Source organism: Rhodnius prolixus, unplaced genomic scaffold (genome assembly GCF_049639745.1).
Source record: "Rhodnius prolixus isolate KJV_2025 unplaced genomic scaffold, Rpr scaffold_2, whole genome shotgun sequence".
Taxonomy (NCBI): domain Eukaryota; kingdom Metazoa; phylum Arthropoda; class Insecta; order Hemiptera; family Reduviidae; genus Rhodnius; species Rhodnius prolixus.
This window is the reverse complement of record NW_027411592.1, coordinates 16,145,070-16,172,992: the sequence shown is the minus strand read 5'-3', so window position 1 is coordinate 16,172,992 and position 27,923 is coordinate 16,145,070. Positions and strand designations below refer to the sequence as shown.

Here is a 27,923-nt window from a genome sequence, read left to right as displayed (position 1 = left end):
GTAAAACTGTGGTAAAAAAACAAAACAAATAGCGATAATTTTGTTAATAATTATTAAGTCTGCAACTAACTCTAATCTAATATCGTTGATTTGTTTAAAAATAATAATAATATTTGAATAATTTTCAATAGATTAAACCCATTTTTATAACATCAAAATAAAATTTAATCTTTTAATCTCTATGGTGGTATTTTACCAAAATAAAAACAAAACAATGCTTTTAATTCATGTAAAACATATTATCTTTGATTATTTTAGATTATAAAAACGTTTTTTGGGTTGTTGAGTGATGTAATGTAGTACGGGAAAGTTTATTGTTTCAACTATTATCAACTCTGATTACTTAAATGTTTATTTTATTTTTCAAAAAAAAAAAAACTATAACTACCCAAACAATATTTATGACTTGAAATTGGGGCAGGAATAAATAGGGGGCTAATTTTGTTATGGTTAAAATTTTCCATCACTCAAATTCCAACTTAAAAGTCCAAAAAAAGATATAATACATGAAAGAAATAGTCAGTAATTATGGCTCGGTCTATTAAAATCTGATAGATGTGACGTCACTGAATGGATCTGTGACGTGCAAGGCTAAAAAAAAAAAAAAATGTCATCTCATTAAAACTGGCTAGTTGCCCTTATACCTACACATTATAAATTATAATTTAATCTATAATGAAAATTCCTTTTTAAAAAAATGTATTAATCGAAACTTATAAAAAGCTAGGGAAAATACAATATATGTTAGAAAAAAGATAAGATCCAGCAGACCAATTTTGAAGGTGAAGGTTGAAGGTCAGTGAGTCGCGAGTCGATTGGTTTGATAACATTAAGAATGTGGATGGGAGCCAATAGCTTGACCAAAGTTTTGCCAGTTGGCAGACGATTAAGATTGATTGCCAACGTCCGGGTGAATGGACAGGAGCTTATAGAAGAGAAGGAAGGAAAGTAACTCGACTTTCTCTGATTCTTCGAACTCGTCAAAACTTCAAAAATTTAGATGCTCTTCAAACACAAAATTCCAAAATGGAACAGTCTTCTAGGATTTGGCCCTACAAATTTTTACCCTGTCTCTTGGGTATACTTCTTATCAGAAATAGCAACAACAATTTTTTTAAATTTCTCTTAGCTCATATTAGCTCTCGCAGAGACCTGCGATACTTGGTCACAATTTAATGCGAACCCTACATTAGCTTCTCTAGTAAATAAGTCTTCTATGAAGATTGAAGAACTGTGAGCCGTAGGGTTTTAGTATATTTCGATTTTCTAAAAAGCTTCGTTTAATTGATTAAACATTAGAATGCGAATTTAAAAACATATCACTTTTATTAGGAACTTGTTTAAATTAATTTTGTTCCTTTAAAAATTATGAACCGTTAAATTAATTTAATGTTTACAAAGAGTTTTTAATAACGTAACATACCGTATATTTATTCATATTGTAGTCTCAGTTATCCTACATTGAAACCGCAGCAGTACTCTTCTCTCATTTCATCTTGAAACGTGACATTTGACCAAGGAAAACTTGATTTCTGGAAGGAACTAGGAAGCAACCTCTACCCGGATAACAGTCTACTGACTTAAAACTGCGTCCCCAAGTGTATCATGGCAGTAAATCCCCATTGAGTAAATAGAGCGAATAAGGCGGTTGGCCTAAAACTGGGATGTTGTACTTGGCTAGAAACGTCTTGACAGACAATGTTGTGTGAGCCGCCGCGTTGTCTTGATGGAGAACCCATGACTTGTTCTTTCACAAATCGGGTCGTTTTTTCCTTACTCTTTCTCGGAGTTGAGCAAGCACCTCACGGTAGTAATGTTAATTATTCGATATTTTCATCCGTTTTGGACGTGGAAGGGCGACCCAGGCGGTCATCATCTCCGACGACTTCTCGGCCATGTTGGAAACGCTTGAACCACTCAAAAACTCGCGCAGGTGATTAACATTCATCACCATACACTTCTTTTAATAAAAGATAAGGTTAAGTAGCGGTTTTATCAAGTTTTGATGTGAAATTTCACGACAATTCCGTTGCTCTACTACATGTGTAGTATCATGTTTTCGTCAAAACGAAAATAACATCTCTTACACAAACGGACGGTTCCAGTCAGACAGATTTCTCTACAAACACGTGAGACGCTGCAATCGAAAGAGAAGGCTTTACGCTGCACAGCTGTCGGTCGTTAAGATTTGGCACATGCATAGTTTTTCTGTAGCAGCATCAGTCTCGTTATTTAATAGCCACAACTCGTATTTAGAGATGGACATTGTTGGGAGAAAGGGTGAGTGCACAGAAATAGGTGTAGATGATTTGTGCAGAAGTGGTTATGGGGTAAAGGCGTGAAGATAAAGTAAAACAGATAGAGACTGTACAAAGAGGTAGTAGAAAGTATGTGCACGTACGTGCCTTTATTGTTACGATTACGGAAGAGTTATGTTACCTTACAGTTTCAAAAAAAATAAAATAAAATTAGTTGCAAAAATTATTAAAAACATTGTCAATTGTAAAAATTTCTTTGTGCACCAGAACAATACTTAATGATGGATTTTGGAAACCCACTGGATTTGTTTTTATTTTCTTAAATAGGCGTGGTTACAACAACTCGCATATATAAGTAAACAAAATAAAGGTTTACTATGTGGAGCTAGTGAAATTGACCTCATGTTTTATGTAATATCTATGTCAACATTTGGTAGTTGAATTGAATATTCAATGATGCAGATCACTGGTCATTTTATTCGTATTATGTTCATTATTTAAATTATTATTCGAAAAAAAACATGGTAAATATGTTAAGATGATTTTTTAAGTTTTAATTATCTTATTTGCATATTTACCTTGTACTTTTTGTAGACATCATCAATAGTTAATGAATGACTGATTACGTCGGTCAGAAAATTATCTCTTTATTTATAAAGAATTTATCTGAAGCGATCAGTTAGAAATCATTTTCATATTATCTAACAAGTTTTCCTCAATTGCTTGTTAATAACAGGCGGCGGTGAACCCCGTCAGTTATTACTTTTTTTTGCTTTAAGTAACAATTAATCTAGCTCTTCCTAAACCTTAAGGACAGCCAGACTGTGCGTGACAAAGAAGAGTTAGCTGAAGCTACTTGTCATTTAGCCAACAATTTTCTTTAAATTCCTTTACGGTATAGGCTATTATTTCAAATATTTCCTTAAAGAAATTGATAGAAGGATTGTATGCTACAGCAATTTCAAGCAAACGAAGTTTGAAAGCCTACGAAGAGTTTAACAGCGTGAACAGAGGTCCTGCAGGTTCGCGACCCGCCTGTAACTACATTTATACAATCCAAAGAAGAATGTGCTTCTTATTCTCGGCCCCGACTTTTAATCTTTCTTAAATTTTACTTTAGGCAATTAATAAAACAAAAAATAGTGCATCACTATAATGATGATTCCGATCCATGTTAATATTAAAGAAAAACATTGCTAGATTTCAATATTTATAGAAAATTAGTGAACCAATGATAACTTTACAGAGGAAGTAACCTAAATTTGTTGAAATTGCCTTTAAAATTACTCCAGCAATTCACGTTAAACTTGATGTGCCTATTTGACAGGCTTATATAATGAACAACCATTTTTATATCCAATTTGTCCAGAAGTGTTATATTAGGGAGTTCTTGCAGCTATTGGCGTCAACTATAAATTTCATTAGTTAATATGGCTCAGTGTTGGGCATCAGTTTTACTAATTTTTTAATTTAACTGCATTTTTAACTATAATTACTATTAGCTATTTGTTGGAACTATACGTATGTACCAGAATTAGTTACCAGTTACAGTTGATTACTGAAATAGCATTAGTTATAACTTTTACTTTCGTAAGTTTCATTAGTAAGATTTAATTACTGCAGTAATTAATTTTTCTTGATCGAGTTTTAAAGTAATTTACAAAGTTGGTAACGTTGATTGATGACTGTAAATTAAACACAATTGTAAGAGAAATATTAAGTAAAATTATGACCGTAAGTAAAACTCATGACTAATTCGTAGAGGTTTGAATTAATTTGAATTAGAAACGGGACGGAACCTACGCACCACGGCACCGCAGCCTCAAGAGGCTTATTGTGCCAGCCTACTTTTTGGATCTAGTAGACGAAACCTCTCCTACTAAAGAGGTTGAAGACTTTCCCTACTAGTTCTTTTTGCGCCAATATCTCCTTTGCTCTTAAGGTTCCGAGAGTTTCATAGCGCAACTGCTCGATTGCAACGCGATCGAACAACAAGTGAGAGGCCGTATTCTCCTCTTCCTGACACAATCTGCACAACGGTTCCGTGGTAATAAGCCCCACCTTGTGCAGATGCTTCCTGAACGTACCGTGCCACCTGAATAGGCCTGTAATCAGAGTGATCTGATTTGTACCCGTACACAGGGCTCTTTACTTACACAGCCAATGCATAATAGTAACCTCAGGACACATCACCTAGTTCTTTGCGTGCTCCCTCCAGATCCAATCTCTCGGTAAACCAAATGTCTCCCCTTCCGACACTGTTCCGTTCAGTTCACCTTCCATTCAGTCCTCGATATGAGAAACAACTGAACTGGAGTCTCTAAGCTGTATCTACGACAGATACTTTCCCCAGCCATACCGATAACCGACTCAGGGTCGACCTTATATGGCCCATGGAAGAACTAATACGCCTCCATTGACCATTGCACGCCATTCTGTACGCACTGCCCTTGCCTCTGCCTGAATAACATACTGAAGCGGAGACAACCCAAGCAGTAACTCCAGCGCTGCAGTAGGGGCACTACTAAGACAGGCCAGTCTCTGCACTCTGACTAGAGCCTTGATGGCCGTCTGTTGTTTAGTCCTTCACCACACCACCGATAATAGGTGATGATAGGTTTGACTGTACGTTTATAGAGCCAGTGGGTCATTTTTGGGCGAAATGCCCCATGTCTTCCCACAGGTTCTAGATGTTCCACAAAGAGCCCTTTTAGCCCTTAGTGTAACTCTATCTAGATGCGCCTTCCAGGTGAGTCTGGTGTCCAGGACAATTCCCAGATACTTATCCTCACCCGACACAGCCAGAGTTTTATCAAATAAACCGAAGCTTCTCGTAGCTCTCTTTGTCCCTTCTCCTAGTAAAGGGATTGATTTAATTAATAGCAAATAATTTATTTCAAGGCTATTATAGATAACAATTTGAATTTATTAATTTTTTTTTAATTTTTAAATTAGGTATAAAAAATAATTGGAATGTTGGAAGAATTCAGTAAAATTATTTACAGAAATTCATTGGATAACTAATAGTTTTATTATTATTTGCATTTTTAGGTTAGTTGCAAGGAGTACAAATGATGCGTTATACTCGGAAATTTATGAATAATATGTATTAAATTTTATAACTGAAATAACTTACTAAATTTAATTTTAATTTTCAACAATCTATAAGACACATAAAGACCCATATGGACATAAGGAGCAGAAGTGTGGGGCTCAACCAAACCTTCTAACTCCAAACGCCTGCAGACACTACAGTCAAAAATCCTACGGAAAATCCTTAATGCTCCACACTACATCTCTAACCTTACCATTCACACTGACCTTCACATCCCTTTCGTCACCGATCTAATAAAGTCTCGCTACCGTAACTTTCACAGCCTCCTTGATCTCCATCCTAATCCTCTTGTACAACAACTCTCCTCTCCTCACCTTCCAGACAATCCTCCTCGTCGCTTGAAGCGGAAGTGGCCTAGGGACCTACTGATGTGAGTGCAATCCACTGAGAAAGCGTTCCATCAATGGGTGGTGACTCTTACATGTCTTTCATGTGAAAATTTTACCAGTTTCATCAAATTTACTTGAAGCAACATTTGTTGTAGGTGTATCGTAAATATGACAAATAAAGTGGAAAAAAAAATTCAAACTCGGAAAAAATACGGAACAAATTTCAGAGATTTCAATGTAGAAACTTTTTGTTTTTTCTTTATATTTCAATTTTAATTACAATTTACTAAATTATCATTTCCGTCTGCTCAAAATGTTACCTTTTTCCTCATGTTTTTTGATGGACAGACTGGAAGCATACTAATGCGGATATCAACATTAAATGTCTTTTGAATTAGAAGAGTTATTATTAGGAACATGTGCCTAAATGCATTATTGGATCGCATTTCAGTAACTTGCATTAATAATGTAGAAAAAAGTATTTTTTTAATTTTACTTAAATATTTACTGAATATCTGCTTTAATTATCGGAAGAACTATTTTATTACTGTTAATTTGTACTAATAAATGATATACTATTAACATTGCTAAATTAAATTCAATTTGCCACCCTCTCAATAATAGTAATCATCATCTTCCTGATGCGCATGCCCTATTTTAGTTCTTAAACTATGATTGATGATCTCAAAGTGGGGAGAATAACGCTCTCTAATTAGCCAAAAGTCGTAGATCATTTACAAAAGAACAATATAACTTAGGAAACATAAAATGATGTTAAAATTGATCTATTACAATATAATTTTCAATTGGTAGTTGAACGTTAAGCCCTGTCTGACAAAAAAGGCGATTACGTTACATTACTAATTACAACTTTCTCATACAGCTGGATGAGAAAATGCTGGAATCAAATAGGATTTAAAATCAAGATGATTTTACCGGAAAATCTATGTGTGGAACTTCAAAGAAAAACAATCTAAAAAAAAATGGCTCGCCTAATGCGCCAGTTAAGATCAATCATATCAATATTACTATTTTTCTAACTTTTTATTTATTTGTTTGACCTATGCCGGTGGATGGGACTCAAGACATTTTTGCCCTGATAGCCTAAAACAGAAAAGGATGTGTATAGTCCATTTAGTTATAGTAACTATAACATGTGTAGCTAGCTTTGGACACAGATCAAGGTGGCCATCTTCCATGATGGCTTTGGTTCCACAAAAAGGGGCAGTAATGTATTTTCCTCTCAGCAATCTTGCTTTAAAGTTTAAATGAACCTGGCAAATAATCATGACCCGTCTGCTGTCTAAAATTTGCCACTAGTTCTTTCCCTGGTGTGGGAATCTAAAGGTAAGATGAGGTTTCCCTTTTTTCCATTCTGTTCCTTAATTTCCCCTTTCGGGTACTAGTTCTTGATACCTTTTCTTTAAGACGCCTGTGACCTATTTGTGAGTAGGTTCATCTAGTGATGATAGCCTAGTATCCATTCTTTGCAAGACGAGTCTCTACTTCATTTCCGACTATCCCGCAGTGGCTGGGTATCCAGTGGAATATAACCTCTCAGCTTGTCCTAACTTATTAGCTTGTTGCTGAGTGCTAAGTCAGATTTGCTGATTTCCTTTTAGCCATTTTTCTCCAGTTATGGTTACTAATAAAGTCCCGTTCTGTTAATGCTTCATTATTTTCTCTAATCTAGGTGCCTAAGTAGTTTGAGCCATGGATTAGCAGGACCCCTACCTTCGAAGCGAACCAGGGATTTGTTCTCAGCACTTGCCACTTCTAGTCTAGTCTAGATGCACATACATGGGTCTACTCATCTTTTGGATACCTATTTGCCGTTGATGATGCCCTTAATTACGCAGGATTTGCTTTTCTTGATCTGCCTTACTTGATTCTATATCTAATGAGAGAAAGCATTTTGCTGTTATATCTGTAAATAAGATATTTTATATAAATTTGGCAGTTATTCGGTGGTCTTGCAGCCTTCCATGTTTCCAGTCATAATCTTATCACCAAACCAGCCCCTCCTCAGTTCTCTAATGAAGTAAACGTTCCAAATTAAATTTATAGATTCAAAGTTTGCAGTACGATTCCCAAGTTTACTTTAACAAAACAAATAATCCGCTGTGAATAGCAATTAGTTGTTATTTGCAACTTAGATAACTAAAAATAATTGATCATATCCTAAGCAACAGTGATAAATTCCTTAGTTTAAAGATATTTAATAAAACATATTTTGTTTTTCGTATTTTGTATCAGGTAAAATTTGTTGATTGGCTAGAAATGGAACCAATAAAACAAAATTTCTTTGTAACTGTGAATAGTTATTTCATGAACTGTCGCCACAACATGCAGCGACATATCCAATGTGTCTACTGTAATACTGTCAATAGCGGAGCAAAATTGTCTAGACTAAACTCACTGAGAAACTCAGAAAATATTTTTAGGGATAACAACTCTTATACAAGCAATAAATATTTTTATTTAGTGTAGCAAAGAAAGTGATATTGGTAAACAATAACTAGAAGTATAATATGGGCGTAAAATGGATAAGTAGAAGTTAAAAGAAAAAGTATAGTCTTCATAATTTTAAATATAATTGACAATAACTGAAAAGGCCGAATGGTCTAATCTATATTATACTTTGCAGTATCATATTTTAGCCTAGGAAATTCACTAATTTGACCCCTTAACATCATTGCACGTTGATAAATATTATGACTCAAAGACTCGTACGTTAAGATAAAAGTCAATTTAACCCAGAGTGATGTTTTACCCCCTCTCACCAAAAGTCGTGTTCCCTGTCGAAAATAATGCCATTGTTACCTTCCTATACTGTTCACATCACCTTCCCCTCACGTAAACAGAAAAACTGAAAAATAAATAAATAACATGATTCAGCAGTGGGCTTATTTTTTTAGAGGCATCATCTGTTGCAATCCAGTTCTACACTTTCAAGTATTAATTTTAAGTCACAATCAGATTTTAATCATTTTTATTTCAGTTCAAGAAGCAGGTTATGATTCTGTAGCTGTCAAATTAACTGCACAGAAAAATAAAAATTGATTAATTAGGAAATTTTGTTTCTTTTTCCTCTGTTGCCTGAGATAATTCACTATTCTCGGAAATCTTTTTATTTCCCAGAATACAGTAGTAGTTTATCGCAGAGATTTTTTGTGAATTGCAGCTCTAATTTTCAATATAATTTAAGGTTTAATTTCTTATATATTGCAAAGGAGATTTTAATAATTATGCCGAGTTCACAACCGACTTTTCACTTTTTTGGGACTTTTTTGAAAATGGCTTCATTGATTTTTTTTCCCAACACTTCATAAATATTAAATTAATTTAAATACTAAAGTAAAGTAATCGCTCATTTTTTCAGCCGGGGATAAACGTCCAATTAGGTGTCGAGGACGAGGGCGGAAGCTCATATTTTACTATTAACAATTTATCCTAACAAATAAAAAGTAGTCATTCACGGGATTCGAACCGGTGATCTTCCACTAACAAAGCCACGCTCTTGACCACTAGACCAACAACACCTGCCCCGAAATTTTTAAATACTATAACATTTTATACAAATAAATTTTTCAGTAAAATATAGTTTTCAATCTGTTACAACAGGGGTCAGAAAATTAAAAGAGCAAGGCGTAACAGTAATCGCAACAGATGTTTTATTATTTAAATTACAATTTGTCAATTTAGACAAAACTTTAAACTGTATCGTTATATTTCTGCTCAAAAAACTTCACTGCTTTTTTGGAATCCAAGGTTGCCTACCGAAAGGTTTATTTTTGGTACGAGATTCCTGTAAGGGATATGGATGCATGTTAGCCCATCTTTAGGAATAGGAAAAAAAACTTCAAAACAGGTATTTTTTTGTAAAATTTGTCACCATTTAATTGCATTAAGATAAAATCGATTGTGCCTCTTGAATCAGATTTGTTTAAATAAGTTCTTTATTACCTACAACTAACCATACAGTGTTGGGCGTTCGTTATCTTGCAACTGATTTTGTCTCGAAAATCTGATGGCACAAAATCTATTCTAAGCATATACCACAACTTCCGCTTGTGCATAAAACTTACATACTCACAGGCTAACTATATATTTAATTATCCAGATGGCAATATTCACCACTGACGAACAGAGAACATTCACGCACACAAACACATACCCCCTAGTAATGGTTATCATTCGATTCTTTTTTTTTCTGTCGTCATATCGTCATTAAGCAATTTTTATGGTTAATCTAATTCTCTATCTTACGAGTTTTTGTTACATCATAAAGATCTTCTGATACAGTTCTACATTTGTTAAACTACTGTCATTTTATTGGCGTTCGTATTAAGAGGTATGTCTATTTTTTTTAACTGAAGGTTTTTTCCTTTTTTTCTTTATTTAAACTGTTCTGCTTTAATTAAGTAGAACTTGAATTATTATCCAATTATTTACTAACTGCAATTTCCATCAAGTTTGTTGAAATGAACAAATTATTAATTATTTTTCATCAATTTTCCTGTGCATTTCTTGTTACTTCAACAATAATTTTATCTACTTTTTAAATTTTACTTTCAACATTACGTAAACTTTACTCTAATATAACGTATTTCCTAAAGAATTTTGATAAATTGGTAATGGTTTGACAAACAAAAATAATATCTACATTCTTTTTGAGCCATTCATTGCTGTACACCGCAGATACCATTGTTATTATAAATCAAAAGCTCTAAGTGACCATTAACAGTAATCTTATACCTAAAGATTTGAACGCAGTCTTTAATAAAACCTAAATACCATATATCTAGAACTGCAAAGCAAACCGGTAAGACTTGTAATGCAAATAGCTTGGCTCTGCACACATTGTTAACACTCAGCAGTTCTACATTATTTTTGTGAAGTACTTGATATGCTAACCCGTATTGCTGTAATTATATTCCTCAAATATTAAATTTAACTATATATTCTCTCCAAAATGTATGTAAGGGAAAATTGTGCAATCTTTTATATTATAAATAAATAGGTAATCAGAAAATAATCTAATGTCGTTAATCACTAAACAATTTTCTCAGGGTGAAAAACCAGATATTAAGAGTCAGCATTTTCTCCACTGACTTCATAAAAGTTCAAATCGTTAAGAATCATTTTCAGAAAATTAAAGGAACTAAAGTAATTGAATGATTTTGCAGTTTGTAAATAGATAATCACCAATTTTTTCAGGCGGACGTTAACGTCCAACTACCAATTAGGTGTTGTAGACGGGGGCGGAATTTTACTATAATACTTTACTATAAACAATTTTAACTAAAAAATTTAAAGTAGTCATACACAGGATTCGAACTGGGGATCTCCTACACACAAAGCCACGCTCTTGACCACTAGGCCAACACCCGCCCCTGCATAAATATATCTGGACAAATAAAAATAAAATAGAAGTTTTTTACCTCCTTTTTTTTCAGGCGGGCTTTTCGTTCAAATACCGATTAGGTGTCGTGGACGGAGGCGACTAACAAACATACTTTACTGTAAAGTTCTCATATTAAATATTAAATAAAAATACAAGGCCCTAGACTGGGAATCGAACCCAGTAACTATAAAACATCTTTGCCTCTAACCCTGCTCGGCTATCGTGACCGCTTAAAAGTTTATTTTTTAAATAATAAAATTCTCACAGATGATTCTAACGAAGAGTTTATTCTAAAAGTGTATTTGTTTAGAAACTAGCAGATTTTTTTTAATAACTATTTCAACACTAAAAGTAACCTAATTTTTTTTATTTAAGAAATGTCAAGAAATAGAAATAATGTAGGCTTTCCTGCGAGCGTATTCAAGCTTAAAAATATTTACATGAACATCCCCCAGAACTTGGTTAACGCTTAAGGGGTGTATCCACAATATGTGGATATGCCACAATTGTTGCAAAAGTGCATCTTACAATGCACACGATTCCGCGTCGTGGAATCATTGCACAAATATAAATAGATTCAGTGCATATAGCTTCGTTCTTTGACACCGCTAAGCAAACCTTAAGGTGTTTTTTTTCTTGTTTGTTTGCAGAAACATCAAAGAAACGATGCAAAACACATCATTTGTAGTGGGAAGTCGGGTTTTTGTGACTTTTCCTTCAAAATAACATTAATTTTAAAAGCCTTTATTTCTCTTTAGTATATTATTGCTAACAGCTGTGGTATTATTTTTCTAATATTTTAGTGTTTATATTATTATATTAGATTTTTATACTGCCCACTGACAGATTGATACTTCATGTCTGTTAATAAACTTTTACCATTAAACTGTTCTCTTCTCACATATAACTTTGTCGTCCACCAAAGAAGGTGATTTGCGTTTTATTTTGTAAAAATTAATGAATAAACCTACAAGCAGCTGCAATCAATTGCTCAGGTATGCATTTGGCTTGGGTTTGCATGGAAATGATGTTTAAAAAAAATTGTACTGGCCTCAAGACAGGATCTTATACATCTGTATTAAACCCTACCGTATCATGCGGAATAATTCATGATACAAGATGTGCAGTTTTTTTTTTTATCATGGAATGATAAGAAATAGTGATAATATACAATTACTTGCTAGAAATTGATAGATAGCTTTAGTTTAAAACACGCTCATACCACTTAGATGTTTCAGGTCGCAGTGCATACGAGGTGTGGTAATTAAATAACGAGACTATTGCTGTAAGACATTTTATCTCAAATTTTATACATATTTAGTAATTATCACATTCAATATACACCCCTTCCCTATCCCTACAACGCTCCATGCGAATTTACCATGGTTCGAAACAGTGCTGGAAGTCTTTCTCTGTCAGCTCCTGCATGACGCGTGCCGCTTTTTCTTTCACAGCTTCAACGGACTGAAATCGTGTTCCTTTTAATGAAGATTTGATTTTGGGGAACTGATAAAAGTCACATGAGGCCAGGTCAGGCGATTAAGGCAGTTGGCCTAAAACTGGGATGTTGTACTTGGCTAGAAACGTCTTGACAGACAATGCAGTGTGAGCCAGCGAGTTGTCTTGTTGGAGAACTCATGACTTGTTCTTCCACAAATCGGGTCTTTTTTTTCCTTACTCTTTCGCGGAGTTGAGCAAGCACCTCAATGGTAGCAATGTTGATTAATTATAATCGATATTTTCAAGTCGTTTTGGACGAGGAAGGGCGACCCGGGCGGTCATCATCTTCGAAGTCTTCTCGGCCATCTTGGAAACGCTTGAGCCATTCAAAAACTCGCGCATGTGATAAACATTCATCGCCATAAACTTCTTTTAATAAAAGATAAGTTTCAGTAGTCGTTTTACCAAGTTTCATGTGAAATTTCACGACAATTCGTTGCTCTATTACATGTACAGTACCATGTTTTCGGCAAAACGAAACTAACACCTCTTACACAAACGACGGTTCCGGTCAGACAGATTTCTCCACAAACACGTGAGATGCTACAATCGAAAGAGAAGGCTTTACGTTGCACAGCTGTCGGTCGTTAGGATTTGGCGCATGCATAGTTCTTCTGTAGCAGCATCAGTCTTGTTATTTAATAGCCACACCTCGTATGTGCAATAGATTGTGAGCAGTATCTTAGAATAAAACTGTCATACAATAAATTCTTTTTAGCGTATATCTGTTCTTGTATTTTTTTTTTAATGAAACAGAATTAAAAATTAACTAATGAATAAAAGAATCCTAAAGATAAGGTTAAGGTATTTGCATGAGCTATTTTTTTTATATTTATATATATTTAAGACACGTCAACATCTGAGGTTATTAGCGCCCGGTGCTTTTTTTTGAGCACTGCCGGCCTCAGGACAGCGATCTCTCGTTACAGATAATACTATTCCTCACTGGGTAGTGAGCTATAAGAAGCTCCATAGAAAGAAAAATAAAAATCTTTGGGCCAGCAGTTGATTTCGAACCCATGATCTCCGCGTTGGAATCCAGTAATCGCTAACCACCACTAAGCTCTTTCCATTTATGTGTTATTATTTACTTTAGTACAAAACTTAAACAATAATTGTGATTACAAAGAACATGGTACTAACCGTAACTCTCTATCCACATTAAAACTCTTAAGAACGTTTTTAAATATTATTTTTAGTTTTATATGGGCTTAAAATTAACATATTACAAACCATTATGTTTTTAATAATAGTAATTAAAAACTTGTCTACATTCAATTATTATCACAATTAAGTTTACAAAACTTAATTGTGATAATGTTTATGATAAATGTTCAAATGTCAAGGAGATCTAGCACTATAAAAAACAAAATTACTTACCACAAACTGTAATGTCCACAACAGTATTCTCGCATTCTTCCATTAATATTTTGAATTTGTTATATTTAGGTGATATTTGAAAAATAATTAGATATTTTTTAATATTTTTTTTTGTTTTACAACTGACATATAAATTACAGCCCATTTTAATTTAACAAATTAAAACCTCTGCATTATCATATGGCAACACAATCCTAATTTTCGATTTTTAAAAAATGCATCGATAATTTAAAAAGGTTTGGTTGTTAACCCTTCAATTCGCTTAATATGAAAAGTTTCGTTTTTTTTATAAATCTTTTCTTTTTTTTTCCTTCCCTTACGAGTGAAGTTATAATTTTGTTGGATAAAGTTTTGCTAATTTTCCAAATGGATGTTTACGAACAGTAACAAAATGAATTCCTGTCTAACAATTTAGTTAACAAAATTAGATATTTTAATTAAGAGATGTTGCTGTTATATAAAAATAAAATAAATTGCTTTGTCTGAAAAAGAAGTGAAATATTATTTAGTAAATTCATACGTTGCCAAATAATTTGGCAACGGAAAGTGGTATGGGGCAGTCGAAATTTGCAGTTTCAGCTTCATTAAACTTTTTCATTTATGAGATACTTCACAGATACACTCGTATGTTTTCTAAAAAGTCTACGTCAGGAGACCTCAAAACCTGTCATTTCTTGCGATTATTTGGCTTGCATAAAATCGCATTACTTTTCTTTACCACTAATGAGAAAAAGTTGTTTTTATAATTATAATAAAAGTTGTCTTGCTTTACTAGAAAAAAATCTTTTCATCACTTAAATAAAAGAACTGTTGTAGAAAGTGTGATGTTCCGAAAACTCTTCCTAAAAAATCAATATAAACTTATTCCAAATGGAAACGATAAGATTCTAACTTGAGTAGTAGATGGTTAGGCGGATTCAATCAACGATTACTGTATTGGATTCCCTTGCAAACATCTCGGATTCAAATTCAGATGCCTAGCCTTCCACTTTTCTCTTTTTGGAACTTCATGCAGCTCTTTTTTAGTTATCGCCTGCCTGTAACGAGAGAACTGCCGGCTCTTAGGCCTAAGTGCCAATAACCTCATGTTGATGCGTTTTTTATTAAAAAAATAAGTTTTATTTAAACTTCTTATTAACATGAGCAACATTTAATTTGTTTTATTGTTTGGTTTAATCAATTCAGAATTTATAAATTTTCCATTAAGGAAAAAATATTAAAAATGGTGATCCTATTCAGTAATAGGATAAAAGTTTAAGCGAAATCTTTTAATTCTCCTAAATTAAAGATGTTTTGTTTTTATTGCATTTCTTTAATTTTAATTAATTACATTCTTGATAACCTTGATAAATTTGAGAGCGATATGTTACTACTATTCAACCTTGAAAATAACAGTTATTTTTTTTTTTTTTAATTGTTAGCAACAATAAAAAAATAAAATAAAATTTTGAACATATTTTACGTAGCTTTCTATTATGTACTTGCTATTGTTAAGTAACATTTTAATTATTAACTGGACTACTAGAATAAACCAGAAGTGAAAGCAATCTGTGCTAATGGTCGGCCAGGTTGGATCAACTGAAAACGCATTCCTTTCCTTAAAATTGGTTAATTAGAAGCATAAAAATTTATCCCAATTTTAAAGGGTTATTAGCTTATCTATGCCGGAGTGATAATTTCATAATCATATTTTTTTGTGGGAAATGATAATTTTTATTATTATTTTGTTTTGTAATTTATATCTTTCTTTTCTTCTTTTTTCCAGAAACAAACAATGTTTAGCAAACAGTTGAGTAAACTGTTGGGCGTACCCTTGAAACAGCTTGGGAATTTTTCAAAAGCGAATATTTATTCCGTTACAGAGATGTTGTCATACCCTGAAAATGTAAGTAATAATAAAGGTGCCATTGTTATCTTTCACTTGTAACTATGTTTTATTACTTCTTTAGTTATTCTATAATAAAGAATGTAGCTCCCTAATCATGATGTCAGTTTTGCTACCAATTATATAGATTTGCCCCTTATTCTTTATTACAGGAAGGGCTTAAATTTTATAGTATAATCATAGTGCCTAAGTTTGCATCTACTCCCAAACTTGCTCTTCAACTCACTTCACTTTTATGTACTACTTTTTCTTCTTACTTCATGATTTTTTTTTTTTTTATGCGTTTATCAAGTATTAAGGTTGTTTTTTGCAAGGTCGAGCGAATTAGCAAGTTACGATGAAAGCCAGAACTGGGAGGAAAGCATCTTTATCAATATTGTAGTATCACTGTGTCCATGCTTGTTTTTATCTAGTATTAACTACCAAGTTCTTTTATCAAAAGAATAAAATGATAAAATAAATACTTAAAGTTTAGAATTTAAAGAATACTTTGAAATAACAAATTTAAAGACTAGACCTACGCCTAGATACAGCATAATCATCGTTTAAAATTATACTCTACCTTCTGCTGGCTAAATACTCGGTAATACTCAGCAATAATTGTCACAGACAAATTTTATCTAACAAAATGAGAATTATAAGTCGTTAGGCTCAAGCTCAAACGCCAATGTCAGCCAGATGTTGATGGACCTCATATGTTATTGTATTATAATGATTGGCTGGACATTTCCGAATCTTAAGTATTCAAAAAAGAACACTATTTCCTAAAGAAGGATTAACCTAGAATCGCCCGAATCGTCGAACCAATAAAGTTTTCTGCTCGCTCACTTCATAAGTGTGGTAATAAAGTATCAGTAGCTTTGAAGTGTAAGCCAAATTTCACGGAAAACAAAGATATGCGATGACAGTAAAAATCCTCGAAAAATATGTTTATCATTCACAAATTTTTGTATTGTGGAAAATAATGAATTTTGAGTGCGATAGTTACAATACAATTATTTGCTTTCATTATTCATACTCCTAAACGTGAATGTAATGGTTTGGATTTATAAAATTTTCTTTCTTATATGATTTTAAGGTACGTATTGTTGACTATCGAAGCGATACATTTTCAATGCCTGGCGATATGATGAGAAAAGTTATGTATGAAGCTAAAGTTGGTGATGATGTTTATGGTGAAGATCCTACAACAAATGGTGAGAGAAAAAAAATAAAATTATTTATTTGAGCGATTATAATAATAATTATTTGCAATTAATTACATTTTTTTTTCATTGAAAACCATGATTTCAGATCTTGAAAAGAAGGGTGCTTCAATGTTAGGCAAAGAAGCAGCGCTATTTGTGCCTAGCGGAACAATGGCTAACTTATTGGCATGTAGGTTTCATTTTTAAATAATTATTTTCTTAAATACCATATCTATTTAAAATTCCAATCTTCCCTAGTGACTGTAAAATTAAACACAATTTGTTTTGGGAAGTGCTAGTGTAGGCCAGCCGCTGACTCTTCCTTATTCTCACTTACTTGAGCAATGATTCTATGCGCACACACACACACACACATTCACACACACTTACGCACACACACTCACAGAGAGATATGACCAATAAACTATTTGACATAAGCTAAAGTAACGATAGCCAATCTTACCATTAAGCAGAATAGATTCACAGGATAAATTCTTTAATAAATTATTTAATAACATCAATTACGGCAGGGCCGTAGACGAGAAGACTCGCAGGTCAACAAGAGGTAACACAGGGTTTTCCAAACAGTTTTGTCCTTGTCTTACTTCCAGCAAGTCCCAACTCAGAATGAATCAAAAATAAATAAAATCCTTTTTTTCCAAATAAAATACACAGCTGTAACCATAAGCATAGCAACTAGTTCCAGTGCCCCGTTACATTATCCCCCCCTTTGAAGAAAAGTGGACTCCACTTTTCAAGCCTCGGGGAGGTTGTCGACTCTGCCGCTCCTACCGCGTGCTGGTCCACTCCTGATTCCACTCCGCATGGGCAGCCGACCCTTGAATATTCCTGGCCCAAGTCTTCGCAGTGGATGACATGTAGGTGTGTCCCGTTGGTGAGCAAGTTACCCCATCTTGGAACCTTTGGAGAAGCTATCGCTCCACGGCTACTCTTGTTCTACCATTTGAATGGTCCTGCGCGCTCTGTCGCTGCTCTCCCGATTCAATTCTTCACGCCACTCGCCCTTTCGGTTACGTTTTCGGAATTGAGCCTCTGTCTTCCTTTATGGCGCCTACGTCTGTCGACTCCGCGAGGCACTCTTCAGCTCAATAATCTCTTCTGCTCAGAGACACTCCTGTTTTAAATGGCTGGCAGATTAGGAACCTAGGCTGGATTCCTGAGTTGCCAAGACCTCTCTTTGCTGGTATTCCGCTCGAGAAACATTCCCTTTCATCTTGGTTTATGGGTCCTCTCATTTCCGCCACGGCCATTTCTCCGTCCACTCCCCTACCGGCCTCACATGCCTATCCATATCAATACTAATTCTTTGGCTTTTGCTCCATACGCTTATTCAAATAGTTTTGGGGCCAATCAGGGTGATTGATAAGAGAATGGAGTCTAGTAGTTATTCCTCATTCATCTACATTCATCTATGCGCTCTCGACGACGTCTCGGCCGTAGATTGACTCTAACCTCCCAAGGAATGTTGTGGTTAGATTCCTGTTCGCTCTCTTGACCACGTAACAAATAAGGAGACCTTGGGGGTTCTGTTGGACCCCACTGTCCGGATGTTGGGTGCCACGATGAATCTGCTTCTCCCACCGTGGACTCGGGACTCTCGGAAGCGTCCTCCCCTCCCTCTTCCACCGCCTCACTCTGTGTGGATGGTGCTAGGGAAACTCTGAGAGGGGTTTCACTCAAGTCTTCTCCCAGCCCTTGCCCATTATCCGCCTGAGGAGTACTGCCTGAGGTGGCCGTCTCCTCCGAAACTCCTGAGGGGTGCACCGCGTCATTTGCTTGCTCCCTACCATAGTCTCCTCTGGCTTCATAGGCAGGCTTGAGCCGGTTGGCATGCACCACATATCGACCCCCTGAACTCAAAACCAATTCATAGTCGCAGGGAGAGATTTTTGCACTTATCTCATGTGGTCCCGACCAAGGTTTATAAAATTTTTTCGCCTGACCTTGTGGTATGGCCGGCTCCAATAAATACACTTTGTCGCCTACGTGAAATACCCGGTCCTTTTTCCCCGAGTCATAAGAACGGGTCCACGACTCTCGGGCTTTAGTCTCGATTTCTTTGGCCTGGGCATACGCCGCGGAGAGCCTCTCCTTTAATTGCGTCACATACTCCTCCACAGATGCCGCCTGTTGCTGCCTCGTATATGGGAAATCAAACGGCATTTCAAAGTCTCGCCCATATAACAGATAATGAGGAGTAAACCCTGTTGATGAATGAACAGTGGAGCGGTACGCCATCACAACAAATGGCACCCATCGATCCCAATTCCGGCCATCTTTTCTAACAAAGTGGGAGAGAGATTCGATGAGTGTCCGATGCATACGCTCCACTATTCCATTGCTCTGGGGATGGTAGGCGGTGGTCTGTAGCTTCTTTATGTGCAGCACGTGGCAGACTGCTTTAAACAAATGGGATAGGAAATTTGTACCTCTATCGGTCAGAACCTGACGAGGAGCCCCATGTCTCAGAATAATATTATGGACAAATGCCCGGGCAGTCTCTTCAGCCGTTTGCGTTCTCATCGGGACCACCTCTGCGTACCGAGTGAAATGATCGACCATAGTAAGAAGGTAGCGGTTTCCCATGCTACTTAGAGGGCACTCCACTACGTCCAGGGAGACCAACTCGAAGGGATAAGTAGCTCCAGCTACTCGGCCCAGTGGTACTGCTAATCCACTTGGTGTCTTACGTTCATTACAAGAGTGGCAACTTTTGACGTATAGCTCAACATCTCTAGCCATCTCGGGCCAAAAAAAATTCTCCTTGATACGAGTTAAAGTCCTCTCTATACCGGGATGGCCGGACCAGGGCGCGTCATGATGGACTTTGATTATATGAATCCGCTGTTTGGCTGGTACCATTATACGCCACTGGGTTCTCTGAGCTTTACTATCTGTCCAGTATAACAACCCGGATTCGTGAACATATGTTTTCTCTGGCCAGGACTTCCTAGTTTGGCTACACCAGCGATCTTTGGATTGCTCTTTCACGAACCGGTCGCTTTCCCCCGTACCCCACCAGATTTCGTTTACCGACTCTGGCTCGAAAGCAGAAGCGACCCTTCGGCTCAATCCGTCAGCGTTAAGGTGTTTAATCCCGGGCCTATGTTCTACGTCATACACGAACTCGGATAATCTTAGAGACCACCGTGTCAATTTCGCGGAAGGGTCTTTCAGGCTCAGCATCCACTTTAAAGCAGCATGGTCTGTGACGAGTTTGAATTTTCGACCCAAAAGATAACAGCGGAATTGTGTTGTGGCCCAGACCACTGCTAGCAGTTCTCTTTCCGTGGTGGAATACCTTTGCTCAGCTGGAGTTAGTTGACGGCTAGCATACGCCACTGGTCTTTCTTGCCCTTCACATAGTTGGGAGAGAACTGCTCCTAACGCTATCCCCGAAGCGTCAGTCGCTAATATAAAGCTGTCTCTAAAATCTGGGTATACTAGTACTGACGAGGAGCACAGTGTTCTCTTCAAAACCTCAAACGCAGACTGCTCCTCCTTGCCCCAGGTGAACATCACATCCTTCTTAAGTAATGAGGTAAGTGGTTGAGCAAGGTCCGCAAACCCCTTTATAAAGCGGCGGTAATATCCCGCAAGACCCAAAAAACTCTTTACCTCTTTTGCCGAGGTAGGAGTAGGATAAGAGTTGATGGCCACCAATTTGCTAGGATCTGGTTTTACGCCTTCAGCAGATACAACATGTCCCAAGTACTGCACCTCCCGCTGTGCGAAAGCACACTTCCCTAGATTAGCTTTCAACCCCGCACGCTCTAAGAGATGCAATACATTACCCAATCGGCGACAGTGTTCTTCGAGGGTGGGACTGTAGATAATTATATCGTCCATGTAGACCAGACACTCCTCCCCTTTGATTTCCGCCAATAATTGGTCCATTAAACGTTGAAACGTCGCTGGCGCGTTAACCAGACCAAAAGCCATCCGTTTATACTCAAAATGGCCCCCTATAGTTGTAAAAGCTGTTTTTTCGCAGTCCTCTGGGTGGATAGGGATCTGGTGATAACCACTGGCCAAATCGATTGTTGAAAAGTACCTGCTTCTACCCAAGTTCTCCAACGTTTCCGTTATTAGTGGTAGTGGGTAGGAGTCTATTTTAGTGATTTTGTTAAGTCCCCTAAAATCAGTACAGAAACGGTATTTACAAGTGCCGTCCCCACTTTTCTTTGGTACCAACACAATCGGGGCAGACCCTGGGCTTGTTGACGGTGCAATTACCCCCTTGTCTAGCATTTCACGGAGATGTTCTTCCACAATGGGCCTCTGATTATAGGGAACCCGGTAGGGACGCTTGATAACGGGACCTTCCTCTGTTGTTTTAATTCTGTGATACACAGGTAACTTGCACCCTTCTGGCCCAGGCTCCAGAAAGATTCGTATGTACGAGCGTAGCACTTGCATCAATTTATCGCGGTCTCCCTCGGCCAAATGGCTTAACTTCCCTTCCCACTCGGCTTCCACTTTTCCCTCCGGGACCACTTTCTGTTCCACGGCACCAACCATCTCCGCTTGAGATGATGCGCTATCTAAGTTTATCCTCTCCGCAGTGGCTACCCACTGTCCTTTCCCCACATTCACATCTGACCCAGTCAGGTTTATTACTCTTACCCAAACCCGGCGGCCTTCAGCCCGGTTTAGACTTCTCGCTATCCTCAAGCCCCCCTCGATTGACCCCAAGGGCTCTAAAAGAATGTCCCCTTCCAGGTCGTGGGCTATTTTACCCTCTACTAAGCATTCGCTGTGACCCGGTATCTTCTGACATCGTGCTACCTTCACTCCGAGCTCACTTAACCTGCCCTCTCGAGGCCAGTTAGGGTCCCTCCCCTTACTCCCCTGCTTATCCCTACCGTAGGACGATGCTTCCTCCTTGCAGCCATTCTCCACCATAGCTACGGAAGGGTTCCTTGGTTTAATTGTGATCTGACCTCGGCCAGCGTCTACAACCAACCCTAGTTTCTTCATTAAGTCCCAACCCATTAGACCGTCCCCGCGAGTGGCTACCTCGGCGATCACAAAGGTGTGGTTCACCCGGCTCCCCTCTACAAGGAACTCCAGCTCTTGTTCACCCATAATGGGTACCGAACTCCCCGTAACTCCTGTTGCTTTTATACGGGACTGCTTGACTACCAATTCCGGAATCGCTTGTTTTAAAATGGAAATTTCTGAACCGCTGTCAACAAGTAATTCCAACCGGCGCTTTCCTGTGAACACAGGTATTGTTACTCCCTTAGACTTCCCCGTTGCCACACTTGGCACCAGGACAGGGGCCCTTGTTTCTAACGGGCGTTCGACGTTGGGCCATCGGTCGAGCCCTCCGCTTTTGGGTGCCAGTTTTCCTCCGTAGAACAAGTTCTGCCTTTTGTTAAGGTAGCTCGTCGAGCACAATCCCGTGCGTAGTGTCCGAATTGGCCACAGACAAAACAGACGGTCTCCTTTTTTGAGGGCCCAGCCTCAATGCGTGGATTACTCCACCCAAAGCTTCTTCTTCCTCTCCGACCACATGACTTCGCAAAATGACCCGGTCTCCCACAAAGGAAGCATACGCCTCCAGATCGTTGAGGCTCAACTGCTGTCTTCCCTTCTAGACCCGAAGTTCCTCGCACTGCCCCTATTTCCCGTGGAGAAATTGACGGCACTTTCACTTGCTCAATACGCGAAGCCCGAGCCACCGCTTCCTGAAACGTTTTCGGGGGGTCGTATTGTAGCTGCCGACTTGGCTCCCCTTTTAGCCCTTTTATATAGGCAGCCATAAGGATTCTTTCGAGCTGAGCACTAGCCCAACCCGCTTCCTCCACTGACGCCTTGACAGGCAATGTTTTTCCACCAACATGCCGACACCTATCTGCAAACTGACGCGCATCTTCCCCCGACAGCTGTTCAAGAGAGTTAAGTTCCAATAGCCTTTGCTCAGGCGTGGCCTCTCTCGCAAAGCGAGTTCTAATCACCTCAACCAGGTCAGTAAACGTCGCCGTGGGCAGCAATAACTCCGGTCGACAAGCCACACAATCCGCTGCAGCCCCTTTTAGTTTAAGGCGACATACCATAAGTTTATCCGCCTCTGACCACCCGCCTCTTTCGGCCACTAATGCAAAATTCTGCAAAAATTGATCAATAGGCCTATCTGATATGTCCCCACCCCAAGGCATGATTAGCGATTGTAGGGAAAGGTCTCGTTTAACCCCCCCTTCATCGGAGGAAAAGCTTGCTGCTTCCTTTTGGGAGCTCATCCTGCGAACTTCCTCTTTCAGCAGGTCTACCTCCTCCTTTAAAGCCTTTACGTCACCCATACTTCAGAGGTACTATTAATAAGAGTACGCGACGCTATTATTGCTACCGCAAACAGCTCGGTACGGGTTTCCAACGATACCCCACACCTGACACCAATGTAGGCCAGCCGCTGACTCTTCCTTATTCTCACTTACTTGAGCAATGATTCTATGCGCACACACACACACACACATTCACACACACTTACGCACACACACTCACAGAGAGATATGACCAATAAACTATTTGACATAAGCTAAAGTAACGATAGCCAATCTTACCATTAAGCAGAATAGATTCACAGGATAAATTCTTTAATAAATTATTTAATAACATCAATTACGGCAGGGCCGTAGACGAGAAGACTCGCAGGTCAACAAGAGGTAACACAGGGTTTTCCAAACAGTTTTGTCCTTGTCTTACTTCCAGCAAGTCCCAACTCAGAATGAATCAAAAATAAATAAAATCCTTTTTTTCCAAATAAAATACACAGCTGTAACCATAAGCATAGCAACTAGTTCCAGTGCCCCGTTACACTAGCATAATAAAATTAGATCTGTTGAAATCCTTGAAGATATTTTATATTTTCAATTTTAATAGTTTTTATTTCCTAATAATATGTATTAATATTGCATCTTAATAGACCAATTAGTGGGTTGTGTTCTAGCAACCCAATCTCTTTGAAAAGCACCCTATTTTATTATGAATGTTTACCATTAGAATTACTCTCTTTGTTGTGACTTGCAAATTTACATGAAGATACATAAGATGTCGATCAAAAAAGTTATTTATCAAAGTCATTGTATTTTCCCATTTTTGAGAGATTTGTGCTCTCCTGTGGGAAAAGGAGGGTTTTTAATATACTTACGCAGCTAAATTAAAATAAATGGAGGCAGTATTCAAATACTTTTGATAAATGCATTCGACATAAAGAAGTTATCTTTAGAAATTCAAAAATCAATTAATATATTAACTTTTGAATGAAGTCCACAAGTGAATATAAAACATTTGAGTTTTTAAGAAATAAGTCACGAATTTATATTCATTACATTTTTTCCTCCTCACTGATTCTGTATCTTTCTTTAATATTTAGAAATTCCAAAAGTCCATGAAAAAATATGAATGAAAAGACGGACATTAGAGATAATTTATTATTTTTAGCAGTTGCTGTATTTTTTTAAATAATAATTTCATATTATTTCTTGTATCTTCTTTATAGTAATGACCCATTCGGACAGTAGAGGTTGTGAAGTTATTGTTGGCGATGAAAGTCATATACTTCTTTGGGAACAAGCAGGAGCCGCTCAGGTAATTAAGTAGTTCTATACTTAAAAATAAAGTGTATAATTTTTAGATAAGCATTTTTTGAACACTATTCTTCAGATATCATCCTTATATGTTGCAGCCTGTTTAAAGGCTAGAATGAAACAACTTGGCCAAATTAATACTTATTTTTAAAACCACTTTTCCTTACTTTTTTTTGTTTTCTAGATAGGGGGCATACAGTTAAGAACCGTACCTAACAAACCAGACGGTTCGTTCGATCTGAAGGAAATGGTGTGTAAAATAAGAGACAATAAAGCTCATAGTTTTCTTCCTCGAACGTCTTTAGTTTGTGTTGAAAATACTCATAATTCTTGTGGCGGTCGAGTACTACCAATCACGTGGATGAAAGAGGTAACAAATACCATTCTTAATTATTTTCTTTCTTTGACGTGGATGAGCTACTTTAGAAATCATGGCCAACCTACTAATTATACTTACTAAAACTTGAATAATCACCAAGAGCCATTACCACTTCACGTCAAAAGGCGTGGTCACTCAACGGAAGAACACCATCAATAAAGGAGTTACTAAAATATGTTCGTACTTATCATATTTCTTGTCTTGACGAATTCTACCTCCTCTTATGACCCTACTGCTCATTATAATCACATATCTGCATAAATATTCAACTACTGGTTATAACATTTATGCATAAGATATACGAGTAAACACTTTAATTAAATCATAATAACAATATTTTTGTCACAAATAAGACTTTTTTTAGCCAAAGCATTCTACAATGCGCTTTTTAAACCAACTACGCACTACTCAATAAGAGCCTGGAACCATGGTCAAGACCGTATTAGATTTTTACGTCTATTGAAATTGATTTCTTAACCTTTCTCTTCATGCAACAAACATTCTGTAATTTGTGTTGTGTTTATAGCTATTCTTATAGCTAGTTTATTATTTTCTTTTATTAATTTATTATTTTGAATTTATTAATTTCTCTTCTTTTCAGATTGGTGCATTATTAAAAGAAATTGAAATCCCTTTACATATGGATGGAGCAAGATTTTTCAATAGTGTGGTCAAATCTGGAGTACCACCAAAAGAAATTGTCAAAGACTGTGATTCTATAAATATATGTCTTAGTAAAGGACTAGGAGCACCAATTGGAAGTCTTTTAATTGGTTCTGAAGATTTTATTAAAAAGTAATACGCTTAAATTTCATTATCATTATATAAACAGAATCTGCTTTTTAAATTAACTAAGAAATGTGATTCTCATTAAGATCTGGTTATAAGATTGAAGAAGTATAGAGAATTGTCTCGTCTTATGACTAAAATTGCCCTGTTATTAACATTTTATGATAACGAATTGCGGCCCGCTTGAAGTACCAAATAAAGTACTTGGAAAAATAAAGGAATAATATTGTAAGCCCGCTGGTTAAAGTATTTTAAACTGAGGTTAACCACAATTTAAAACTTAGTATAGCATTATTAAAGTGTACACTAGGAAAAAATAGATATAAGTTGCTGGTTAGGTAGTCTCAAAACCATCAAATTCCTCTTTTTTTCTTTATATTATCATAATAATTTTATTATTTTAATAAAGACGCTGACTAAACTTGGCTAGCTAGTTTTGTGGATTGTAACAGTAATTATTGTAGAACAAGCAGTAAGTGAAAATTATATGTATTATATTTATTTTTTCAAGGGCTAAACATTTAAGAAAAGTACTGGGCGGAGGCATGAGGCAAGTAGGACTAGTGGCTGCAGCTGGAATTTATGCTTTAGATCATATGGTAGCGAGGCTTAAAGACGACCATGATCATGCTTATGCAATAGCAAAAGGTTATTTCCTAGCATAAATGAATTGAAATAAGATTTTTTTGTTCAATATGAAAGCTTACATCCTTTACTAATTATTATACTTATTTTTTCAGCAATAAATGATATGGGGAGTAAAATCATTTCAGTAGATCTGGAAGCACAAGAAACAAATATTCTTTTAATAAATTTGGATTTATCAGTAGTTACTGCTGAAGAATTTTGCAGACGCTTACTTATAGTAGGTTTCATTTTTGTATTTTATGCCAAATGGCGTTTTTCTGGCTAGCTTCTTTTTATATTGAAATTGAACTGACATCTGCACAGAACTTTGTAACTTCAAGTTAATTTTATTGAAGTATACAAAGCATGAAATTTTTGTCAAAAAAATATGTGATATTTTGTTTATTTCTATGGAGCTGACATGTAACATATAATACATGAAAACCATCAGATCTTATTCTAACTCAGTTTTGGGACAAGTTCATTTCATGGTTTCAGTTCATGCCAAGATTTTAAAGAATTAAATACATTTAGAATCATTTGGGATTTATTATTTTAATGGGACTTCAGAAAAAAAGAAATAAAATATACATAATTTATAAAAAGCAGTGTATGGTGAAACTAGACATGTTACACAGTCAGTGTGTAGTAAAGTGACTTGGCTAAAAATATTTTTTTAAATATTCTAAAAATTACAATTGTATTTCTAATTCAATGACCAGACTTATCATTTATTTGCATTTTTTCTCTGTTCTAGTATTTAAAAAAAAATGTTCCTAAATAATATTAAATGTGACAGGTTACAGAAGATGATTTAAAAGAAGAATCACCTGCGGCCGTTAAGGTACTTCCTTGGACTCCCAGTGTAGTCAGACTTGTCGTTTGCTGTAACAATAACGTTCAAGACGCTGAAGTGACCATAAAAAAATTACAACGAGTAATAGCTGAATATGATCAACGTTTATGGAGGAACCATTTTCATGCCACTTCATAAATCCGCTATTAATTTAAATTAAGATGGAAGTTCCAGCATAATTGCTTGCCAATCCAGCTTTTTCTTGAGCTGTACATTAGATGAAATGATTTTTTTCTCTCTCATAAATATTTCATTCTTATTTACGATTTCATGGAAATAACTGCATTTGAAATGTTTATCGTACATATCTTTCTAGGAGTTGCTTGATTTTTAGATTGATATAGTTGCTTATTATACTACAGGTTTTTATAATTCAGTAAGGGCGAGTAATTCTTATTTGATTTAATCTATTACCTACTTTAATATAGATAGCTCATTTTATTTGTCACCAATCCATTTTCTAGTAAATATTAAAAATTAGCCACAGTTTCGTTCTAATTATTTAAAAGCGCTCAGTGAAATAGGGCCCCTTAATTATAAAAATATTAAAATTTAGGTCCTTAAAGGGAAGTTTGTTTTACTGAATTTATTCATTTCA

General features: G+C 36.3%; 1 protein-coding gene across 2 annotated transcripts in view; it reads left to right on the top strand.

The window, feature by feature from the left end:
• LOC141449125 (uncharacterized) overlaps positions 1-27,705 on the top strand; it is a 35,439-nt gene extending 7,734 nt beyond the window's left edge. Inside the window, exons 1-10 of one of the 2 annotated variants that reach the window (XM_074118219.1) lie at positions 10,033-10,056; positions 15,755-15,874; positions 16,953-17,070; positions 17,168-17,251; positions 24,587-24,675; positions 24,859-25,044; positions 25,655-25,848; positions 26,354-26,490; positions 26,583-26,707; positions 27,269-27,705. In XM_074118219.1, coding sequence (XP_073974320.1) covers positions 15,764-15,874; positions 16,953-17,070; positions 17,168-17,251; positions 24,587-24,675; positions 24,859-25,044; positions 25,655-25,848; positions 26,354-26,490; positions 26,583-26,707; positions 27,269-27,463 — 1,239 coding nt within the window. In that variant the 5' untranslated portion in view covers positions 10,033-10,056; positions 15,755-15,763 and the 3' untranslated portion in view covers positions 27,464-27,705. Of the gene's footprint in view, positions 1-10,032; positions 10,057-15,754; positions 15,875-16,952; positions 17,071-17,167; positions 17,252-24,586; positions 24,676-24,858; positions 25,045-25,654; positions 25,849-26,353; positions 26,491-26,582; positions 26,708-27,268 lie in introns of those variants that run through there. The other variant, XM_074118218.1, reaches the window with a different exon arrangement.
• The last annotated feature ends 218 nt before the right edge of the window (positions 27,706-27,923 follow it).